This window comes from Hyla sarda, chromosome 10, assembly GCF_029499605.1.
Source record: "Hyla sarda isolate aHylSar1 chromosome 10, aHylSar1.hap1, whole genome shotgun sequence".
Lineage (NCBI taxonomy): Eukaryota > Metazoa > Chordata > Amphibia > Anura > Hylidae > Hyla > Hyla sarda.
In genome coordinates, this window is record NC_079198.1 from 127,753,690 (window position 1) to 127,765,319 (window position 11,630).

Genomic DNA, 11,630 nt, shown 5'->3' on the forward strand with positions numbered 1-11,630 from the left:
AGGGGGCGGGGCGTGATGTCACACGGAGGCGGAGTCGTGACCTCACTATACTCCGTCCCCGTGATCGGGAGGCATAAGATCCTCGGCGGCGGGACCCTCGCGATCAGACATCGTATCCCCTATCCTTTGGACAGGGGATAAGATGTCTTAGAGCCGGAGTACCCCTTTAACCAAATCATTTACCAGTCAACAAGCTTCATCCACCACTTGGCTTTTGCCAAACTTAACCCAACCAATTACCATTCACCAAGCTCACCCAACCAGTTGCCATTAATCCACCTCAACTAAACCACTTGGCATTCAACCAAGCTCAACACAACCAGCTACCACTCAACAAGCTTCATCCAACTGTTTGACCAATTACCATTCACCAGTATCAATCCAACCAGTTGCCAGCCAACCAATATCATGACAACCAATCACTATTCACCAAACACATTCCCGTCAGTTAACCATTTTACAAGCACAACCCAACTACTAATCATTCACCAAACACAAGCCAAGCAGTAAACACTGTTCTATCACCGGATGATTCAGCCACCTCAGCTCCTCCAGTTATAATTCACCAATCTCAACTCAACCAGTAACCATTCCCCATCATCTAGCCATGCGGGCACAGTGGACTGGAGCAAACTGGTATTACAGCTCAGACTTACATGGTTGGCGATGTAAAGCTGGATCCTTTTTTTGGGATACTGCAGGTTACTTAAGCGCTTGAAAAACTCAGAAACAAAAGGTGTCGGCTGCTCGATGAAAACGCCAACCACGACCAACGGGAAGTCATCAGTCTATAAAAGGAGAAGAGGAGGAATGTTATTGAGAATGATGCAACACAGAGAGGGGAGAAACTGATGGGAGGGATCGGTAGATTTACTATAGATGGAGATTAAAGGTTAAGGTGAACTAAAAAGGTTTTAAATATTTAAAATGTTCTGGATTATTTCTGGTTAATAGAAAATCAGCTGCTTCACCTTGACTTCTTTCAGACTTCTCAAACCTTCCTCACAGATGACACAACCGGTCTCAAAGGTCCAGGCACGAGGAATGTAATTTCCCATATAGTTCATAAGAAGCTGAAACACAGAACATCACAGGTCAACACTGTATGAAAAGTAAGGGAAGTATTCATAGTGACCCACCAGCAGAATAGTGAGTGCAGCTCTGGAGTATAATACAGGATATAACTCAGGATCAGTACAGGATAAGTAATGTAATGTATATACACAGTGACCTCACCAGCAAAATAGTGAGTACAGCTCTGGAGTATAATACAGGATATAACTCAGGATCAGTACAGGATAAGTAATGTAATGTATGTACACAGTGACCTCACCAGCAGAATAGTGAGTACAGCTCTGGAGTATAATACAGAATATAACTCAGGATCAGTACAGGATAAGTAATGTAATGTATGTACACAGTGACCTCACCAGCAGAATAGTGAGTACAGCTCTGGAGTATAATACAGGATATAACTCAGGATCAGTACAGGATAAGTAATGTAATGTATGTACACAGTGACCTCACCAGCAGAATGGTGAGTGCAGCTTTGGAGTATAATACAGGATATAACTCAGGATCAGTACAGGATAAGTAATGTAATGTATGTACACAGTGACCCCACCAGCAGAATAGTGAGTGCAGCTCTGGAGTATAATACAGGATATAACTCAGGATCAGTACAGGATAAGTAATGTAATGTATATACACAGTGACCTCACCAGCAAAATAGTGAGTACAGCTCTGGAGTATAATACAGGATATAACTCAGGATCAGTACAGGATAAGTAATGTAATGTATGTACACAGTGACCTCACCAGCAGAATAGTGAGTACAGCTCTGGAGTATAATACAGGATATAACTCAGGATCAGTACAGGATAAGTAATGTAATGTATGTACATAGTGACCCACCAGCAGAATAGTGAGTGCAGCTATGGGGTATAATACAGGATATAACTCAGGATCAGTACAGGATAAGTAATGTAATGTATGTACACAGTGACCTCACCAGCAGAATAGTGAGTACAGCTCTGGAGTATAATACAGAATATAACTCAGGATCAGTACAGGATAAGTAATGTAATGTATGTACACAGTGACCTCACCAGCAGAATAGTGAGTACAGCTCTGGAGTATAATACAGGATATAACTCAGGATCAGTACAGGATAAGTAATGTAATGTATGTACACAGTGACCTCACCAGCAGAATAGTGAGTACAGCTCTGGAGTATAATACAGGATATAACTCAGGATCAGTACAGGATAAGTAATGTATGTACACAGTGACCTCACCAGCAGAATAGTGAGTACAGCTCTGGAGTATAATACAGGATATAACTGAGGATCAGTAGAGGATAAGTAATGTAATGTATGTACACAGTGACCTCACCAGAAGAATAGTGAGTACAGCTCTGGAGTATAATACAGGATATAACTCAAGATCAGTACAGGATAAGTAATGTAATGTATGTACACAGTGATCTCACCAGCAGAATAGTGAGTACAGCTCTGGAGTATAATACAGGATATAACTCAGGATCAGTACAGGATAAGTAATGTAATATATGTACACAGTGACCTCACCAGCAGAATAGTGAGTACAGCTCTGGAGTATAATACAGGATATAACTCAGGATCAGTACAGGATAAGTAATGTAATGTATGTACACAGTGACCTCACCAGCAGAATAGTGAGTACAGCTCTGGAGTATAATACAGGATATAACTCAGGATCAGTACAGGATAAGTAATGTATGTACACAGTGACCTCACCAGCAGAATAGTGAGTACAGCTCTGGAGTATAATACAGGATATAACTGAGGATCAGTAGAGGATAAGTAATGTAATGTATGTACACAGTGACCTCACCAGCAGAATAGTGAGTACAGCTCTGGAGTATAATACAGGATATAACTCAGGATCAGTACAGGATAAGTAATGTAATGTATGTACACAGTGACCTCACCAGCAGAATAGTAAGTACAGCTCTGGACTATAATACAGGATATAACTCAGGATCAGTACAGGATAAGTAATGTAATGTATGTACACAGTGACCTCACCAGCAGAATAGTGATTATAGCTCCGGAGTATAATACAGGATATAACTCAGGATCAGTACAGAATAAGTAATGTAATGTATGTACACAGTGACCTCACCAGCAGAATAGTGAGTACAGCTCTGGGGTATAATACAGGATATAACTCAGGATCAGTACAGGATAAGTAATGTAATGTATGTACACAGTGACTCCACCAGCAGAATAGTGAGTACAGCTCTGGAGTATAATACAGGATATAACTCAGGATCAGTACAGGATAAGTAATGTGATGTATGTACATAGTGACCTCACCAGCAGAATAGTGAGTACAGATCTGGAGTATAATACAGCATATAACTCAGGATCAGTACAGGATAAGTAATGTATTTATCAAGTGACTAAGTGTAGGATAATTTCACAAACTGTATCGCCATCATACCTGACTATGGGTTGTACCTTGTATTGCAGCTTAAAGGAGTACTGTGGTGCTTTTTTTTTTATTAACCCACCACGCCCGGGCTGCAAAATGAAACAAAACAAACTTTAACTCACCTGCCTACGTTCCCTCGTTGCTCCGATGTCAGTGTCCTGTTCTCCGGTCTCTGTCTTCTTCCGCTTCAGCTACTCTCAGTGTATCACCAGCCGAAGGTTATACACTGAGAATAGCGTGACTCACTGACCCGCAGGACGCGGAAGAAGACAGAGACCAGAGAACAGGACACTGACATCGGAGCAACGAGGGAACGTAGGCAGGTGAGTTAACGTTTGTTTTGTTTCATTTTGCAGGCCTGGCACAGAGGGTTAATAAAAAAAAAAAAGCGCAATAGTACTCCTTTAAATTCACAAATGTGAATAAGGCAAAACCCATGAACAAGTGTAAGGGTGCATGCACACCAAGTTTTTGCAATACAGTCCCCGTATCCGGTTTTTGATGAAAAACGTATTCCTCAAAACCGGACTATACTGTATCAAATTTCAACCCGAATACGGTTTGAAAAATGATGTCCGGTTGCATTCGTTTAAAAAAAACGTATAAGTTTTTAACTTTTCACTCCATTTTGAACAAAGTTTTACTTGTTTGATTGAAATTCCAAGAAAAAAAAACTGCGCAAAGTCAAAAACCGTATGGTGAAAACCGGATGGAACCGTACGCACATACAGTTCTGTATGGTTTCATTTAACTCCCATGTTTAAAAAAAACGTATACGGTTTAATACGGTTTTTCACCCGTATTGGTAGACCACAATTTTGGGTACGGCTAAAAAAAAAATGGACAAAAACGTATAAGACGCAAAACAAACTAAATCGGATGATGCGTTTGACATACGGTTTACAATGTTAAGTCAATGCACATGGTTTTCTATACAGTTTTTTAACTTGAAACCGTATACGGGAACTGTATAGCAAAAACGTGGTGTGCGTGCAGCCTTAAGAGTTTTTTTTTTTAGTTTTTTTTTTTAAAGCAGCCATGTTTTCTAATCCTGTACCGCCATGTTGGTCAAAGCATGGAAAAGACGTAACAATAAATAGGAAACCTTACCCTGGATGGTCCATTCCCATTAATTAGTACAGGTAGGGTGTCATAAGCCATATTCCGGGCTCTCACCCTCCCATTCTCAAACTTTAACACAACATCCCCTGTTAGGGAAAGAACAGAGAGGTCATCGTAATACAATGATGTGACATTCTATCTATATATATATATATATATATATATATATATATATATATATATATATATATCTATCTATCTATCTAGCTATATATATTTATATATATATATATATATATATATATATATATATATATGCGGTATATATATATTTTTTTTTATACACACACACACATATATATATATATATATATATATATATATATATATATATATATATACGGTATATATTTTTTTTAGACATATATATATATATATATATATATACGGTATATATTTTTTTTATACATATATATATATATATATACGGTATTTTTTTTTTTTTTATATATATATATATATATATATATTTATATAATTTATAAACAATTACATTTATTCATTTTTAATTTATTTATTTTGTATGTTGTATTGGAATCTGAGGTCATTTTACATCCACCTTCTGTCTAATCAGAAGCTTATGCAGGTATTATGTCCTTTGTTCAGGCTTTACACCAGTGCTTCCCAACCAGGGTGCCTCCAGCTGTTGCAAAACTACAACTCCCAGCATGCCCGGACAGCCGTTGGCTGTCCGGGCATGCTGGGAGTTGTAGTTTTGCACCAGCCGGTGGGCACGCTGGTTGGGAAGCACTGGTATACAGGTATGCACTCCTAACTGATGGATACAAACGGGACATGTTCATTTGAAGTGAAGGAAGCAGAGTTGTAATACCACACACAACCTGAAGACAGGGGTTGCGCTGTTTTTGAAAGAAATCAGCTCTGTTCTTCTCATGCTGGACCACCCCATAAACTTAATTACGCAAAAGGTATGTAAGGTGTATATGATAGATTTCCTTACCTTCAGAACCATGAAGATTCTGGAAGATTCGACATCTGTGATCTAAGGTGATGTTGATCTGCTCCTTAACAAATAGAAATAAGAGTATTACACGTACATTACGTCATGCAGTGCGACCACAAGACGGCGCGTTCCTGTGTCACTGATGTGTAAGTCATACTAAAATGTCCAAATTAGCTGGAAGTCAACAAACAGAATTTAGTTTTAAAGGGATAAAAGATGACATTACACGAGTCACACTGGTTGGGGAGAGGGGGCAGTATTATAACATATATATATATTCTTGTATATAGGAGCAGTATTATAGTAGTTATATTCTTGTATATAGGAGCAGTATTATAGTAGTTATATTCTTGTATATAGGAGCAGTATTATAGTAGTTATATTCTTGTATATAGGAGGCAGTATTATAGTAGTTATATTCTTGTATATAGGAGGCAGTATTATAGTAGTTATATTCTTGTATATAGGAGCAGTATTATAGTAGTTATATTCTTGTATATAGAAGCAGTATTATAGTAGTTATATTCTTGTATATAGGAGGCAGTATTATAGTAGTTATATTCTTGTATATAGGAGCAGTATTATAGTCGTTATATTCTTGTATATAGGAGCAGTATTATAGTCGTTATATTCTTGTAGATAGGAGCAGTATTATAGTAGATATATTCTTGTATATAGGAGCAGTATTATAGTAGTTATATTCTTGTATATAGGAGCAGTATTATAGTAGTTATATTCTTGTATATAGGAGGCAGTATTATAGTAGTTATATTCTTGTATATAGGAGCAGTATTATAGTAGTTATATTCTTGTATATAGGAGCAGTATTATAGTAGTTATATTCTTGTATATAGGAGCAGTATTATAGTAGTTATATTCTTGTATATAGGAGCAGTATTATAGTAGTTATATTCTTGTATATAGGAGGCAGTATTATAGTAGTTATATTCTTGTATATAGGAGCAGTATTATAGTAGTTAGATTCTCATACATCGGAGGCAGTATTATAGTAGTTATATTCTTGTATATAGGAGCAGTATTATAGCAGTTATATTCTTGTATATAGGAGGCAGTATTATAGTAGTTATATTCTTGTATATAGGAGCAGTATTATAGTAGTTATATTCTTGTATATAGGAACAGTATTATAGTAGTTATATTCTTGTATATAGGAGCAGTATTATAGTAGTTATATTCTTGTATATAGGAGGCAGTATTATAGTAGTTATATTCTTGTATATAGGAGCAGTATTATAGTAGTTATATTCTTGTATGTAGGAGCAGTATTATTGTAGTTATATTCTTGTATATAGGGGGCAGAATTATAGTAGTTATATTCTTGTATATAGGGAGCAGTATTATAGTAGTTGTATTCTTGTATATAGGAGGCAGTATTATGGTAGTTATATTCTTGTACATAGGAGCAGTATTATAGTAGTTATATTCTTGTATATAGGAGCAGTATTATAGTAGTTATATTCTTGTATATAGGAGCAGTATTATAGTAGATATATTGTTGTATATAGGAGCAGTATTATAGCAGTTATATTCTTGTATATAGGAGGCAGTATTATAGTAGTTATATTCTTGTATATAGGAGCAGTATTATAGTAGTTATATTCTTGTATATAGGAGGCAGTATTATAGTAGTTATATTCTTGTATATAGGAGCAGTATTATAGTAGTTATATTCTTGTATATAGGAGCAGTATTATAGTAGTTATATTCTTGTATATAGGAGCAGTATTATAGTAGTTATATTCTTGTATATAGGAGCAGTATTATAGTAGTTATATTCTTGTATATAGGAGGCAGTATTATAGTAGTTATATTCTTGTATATAGGAGCAGTATTATAGTAGTTAGATTCTCATACATCGGAGGCAGTATTATAGTAGTTATATTCTTGTATATAGGAGCAGTATTATAGCAGTTATATTCTTGTATATAGGAGGCAGTATTATAGTAGTTATATTCTTGTATATAGGAGCAGTATTATAGTAGTTATATTCTTGTATATAGGAACAGTATTATAGTAGTTATATTCTTGTATATAGGAGCAGTATTATAGTAGTTATATTCTTGTATATAGGAGCAGTATTATAGTAGTTATATTCTTGTATATAGGAGGCAGTATTATAGTAGTTATATTCTTGTATATAGGAGCAGTATTATAGTAGTTATATTCTTGTATATAGGAGCAGTATTATAGCAGTTATATTCTTGTATATAGGAGGCAGTATTATAGTAGTTATATTCTTGTATATAGGAGCAGTATTATAGTAGTTATATTCTTGTATATAGGAGGCAGTATTATAGTAGTTATATTCTTGTATATAGGAGCAGTATTATAGTAGTTATATTCTTGTATATAGGAGGCAGTATTATAGTAGTTATATTCTTGTATATAGGAGGCAGTATTATAGTAGTTATATTCTTGTATATAGGAGCAGTATTATAGTAGTTATATTCTTGTATATAGGAGCAGTATTATAGTAGTTATATTCTTGTATATAGGAGCAGTATTATAGTAGTTATATTCTTGTATATAGGAGCAGTATTATAGTAGTTATATTCTTGTATATAGGAGGCAGTATTATAGTAGTTATATTCTTGTATATAGGAGCAGTATTATAGTAGTTATATTCCTGTATATAGGAGCAGTATTATAGTAGTTATATTCTTGTATATAGGAGCAGTATTATAGTCGTTATATTCTTGTAGATAGGAGCAGTATTATAGTCGTTATATTCTTGTATATAGGAGCAGTATTATAGTAGTTATATTCTTGTATATAGGAGCAGTATTATAGTAGTTATATTCTTGTATATAGGAGCAGTATTATAGTCGTTATATTCTTGTAGATAGGAGCAGTATTATAGTAGTTATATTCTTGTATATAGGAGCAGTATTATAGTAGATATATTCTTGTATATAGGAGCAGTATTATAGTAGTTATATTCTTGTATATAGGAGCAGTATTATAGTAGTTATATTCTTGTATATAGGAGCAGTATTATAGTAGTTATATTCTTGTATATAGGAGGCAGTATTATAGTAGTTATATTCTTGTATATAGGAGCAGTATTATAGTAGTTATATTCTTGTATATAGGAGCAGTATTATAGTAGTTATATTCTTGTATGTAGGAGCAGTATTATTGTAGTTATATTCTTGTATATAGGGGGCAGAATTATAGTAGTTATATTCTTGTATATAGGGAGCAGTATTATAGTAGTTGTATTCTTGTATATAGGAGGCAGTATTATGGTAGTTATATTCTTGTACATAGGAGCAGTATTATAGTAGTTATATTCTTGTATATAGGAGCAGTATTATAGTAGTTATATTCTTGTATATAGGAGCAGTATTATAGTAGATATATTGTTGTATATAGGAGCAGTATTATAGCAGTTATATTCTTGTATATAGGAGGCAGTATTATAGTAGTTATATTCTTGTATATAGGAGCAGTATTATAGTAGTTATATTCTTGTATATAGGAGGCAGTATTATAGTAGTTATATTCTTGTATATAGGAGCAGTATTATAGTAGTTATATTCTTGTATATAGGAGCAGTATTATAGTAGTTATATTCTTGTATATAGGAGCAGTATTATAGTAGTTATATTCTTGTATATAGGAGCAGTATTATAGTAGTTATATTCTTGTATATAGGAGGCAGTATTATAGTAGTTATATTCTTGTATATAGGAGCAGTATTATAGTAGTTAGATTCTCATACATCGGAGGCAGTATTATAGTAGTTATATTCTTGTATATAGGAGCAGTATTATAGCAGTTATATTCTTGTATATAGGAGGCAGTATTATAGTAGTTATATTCTTGTATATAGGAGCAGTATTATAGTAGTTATATTCTTGTATATAGGAACAGTATTATAGTAGTTATATTCTTGTATATAGGAGCAGTATTATAGTAGTTATATTCTTGTATATAGGAGCAGTATTATAGTAGTTATATTCTTGTATATAGGAGGCAGTATTATAGTAGTTATATTCTTGTATATAGGAGCAGTATTATAGTAGTTATATTCTTGTATATAGGAGGCAGTATTATAGTAGTTATATTCTTGTATATAGGAGCAGTATTATAGTAGTTATATTCTTGTATATAGGAGCAGTATTATAGTAGTTATATTCTTGTATATAGGAGCAGTATTATAGTAGTTATAGTCTTGTATATAGGAGCAGTATTATAGTAGTTATATTCTTGTATATAGGAGCAGTATTATAGTAGTTATATTCTTGTATATAGGAGGCAGTATTATAGTAGTTATATTCTTGTATATAGGAGCAGTATTATAGTAGTTAGATTCTCATACATCGGAGGCAGTATTATAGTAGTTATATTCTTGTATATAGGAGCAGTATTATAGCAGTTATATTCTTGTATATAGGAGGCAGTATTATAGTAGTTATATTCTTGTATATAGGAGCAGTATTATAGTAGTTATATTCTTGTATATAGGAACAGTATTATAGTAGTTATATTCTTGTATATAGGAGCAGTATTATAGTAGTTATATTCTTGTATATAGGAGCAGTATTATAGTAGTTATATTCTTGTATATAGGAGGCAGTATTATAGTAGTTATATTCTTGTATATAGGAGCAGTATTATAGTAGTTATATTCTTGTATATAGGAGGCAGTATTATAGTAGTTATATTCTTGTATATAGGAGCAGTATTATAGTAGTTATATTCTTGTATATAGGAGCAGTATTATAGCAGTTATATTCTTGTATATAGGAGCAGTATTATAGCAGTTATATTCTTGTATATAGGAGCAGTATTAGAGTAGTTATATTCTTGTATATAGGAGCAGTATTATAGTAGTTATATTCTCATACATCTCATATTTTAGTAGTTATGACATTACACCCCAGACCTGCTCTCACTTACTCTTTTCACTGGGTCCAAGAAGATCTTGGTGTAAAACAGTTGGTCACTGGTTTCATCAGCTCCGTCCCAGTCCGCTACCAGTTTGTGCAGATGCGAAGCATAACCTATGAAAGCTGCATGCAGGAAAGAGAATCTATTGTAACTCAAGAGGTTACAGAACTCTATAAAGCAGTGTTTGCCAACCAGCGTGCCTCCAGCTGTTGCAAAACTATAACTCTCAGCATGCCCGGACAGCCAACGGCTGTCCGGGCATGCTGGGAGTTGTAGTTTTGCAACAGCAGGAGGCACGCTGGTTCGAAAACACTGCTTTTAAGGGTAATGGGACCATATTTTCTAGGAATGATGGGGGATCTTAACTAAAGAAAAATTCAGACCCTTAATAATTTTATACCTCCAGAGCCCAGGAAACGTTTCCCCTCTAGGACAGATGGATACTTGGGCTCCAGGCGACGCTCAGGATAAGCGACTGCTTCTGCGGAGAAGACCACTTTACTCTTAGCTTGCTTGAACTTCTTGAGAAGCTCTGCTGGACCCGAGGCGAACACCGTGTCATAGCTGAAACATAATAAAATATATATATATATATATATATATATATATATATATACACACAACATAAAAGGATACAACCGTCCACCAAAACGACACAATTCCGACACCCTAAACAAATAAATAAAAAATGAAGAATTCAGTAGCATGAAGCAGATGGTCCATTCTTATCTAATACCTTTCAGTGAAGAGGATGATGAGGTCTTCATTGTCCACGTACTGCTCCAAAGCCGTCTTCAGGAGTCGGACCTTCTGCCCATCCCCGTGCCATTCTTCTTCTTGTCCCAGAACCTGTGACGATATTACAAATGGTGAACATTAAAGAACCCAAAACTTAAAGGGGTACTCCGCCCCTAGACATCTTATCCCCTATCCAAAGGATAGGGGATAAGATGTCAGATCGCCGCGGTCCCGCTGCTGGGGACCCCCGGGATCTCCGCTGCGGCACCCCGCTCTCATTTCTGCACAGAACGAGTTCGCTCTGTGCGTAATGACGGGCGATACAGGGGCCGGAGCATCGTTACGTAATGGCTCCACCCCCTCATGACGTCACGGCCCGCCTCCTCAATACGAGTCTATGGGAGGGGGCGTG

General features: G+C 35.1%; 1 protein-coding gene across 1 annotated transcript in view; it reads right to left on the reverse strand.

Moving 5' to 3' along the window:
* The window catches only part of PLOD1 (procollagen-lysine,2-oxoglutarate 5-dioxygenase 1), a gene marked incomplete at its 5' end in the record, with an annotated part of 30,196 nt that extends 18,867 nt beyond the window's left edge, over positions 1–11,329 (reverse strand). Inside the window, 7 exon segments of the mRNA XM_056543358.1 lie at positions 657–788; positions 972–1,073; positions 4,588–4,685; positions 5,561–5,624; positions 10,490–10,602; positions 10,881–11,044; positions 11,217–11,329. Coding sequence (XP_056399333.1) covers positions 657–788; positions 972–1,073; positions 4,588–4,685; positions 5,561–5,624; positions 10,490–10,602; positions 10,881–11,044; positions 11,217–11,329 — 786 coding nt within the window.
* Positions 11,330–11,630: the final 301 nt, after the last annotated feature.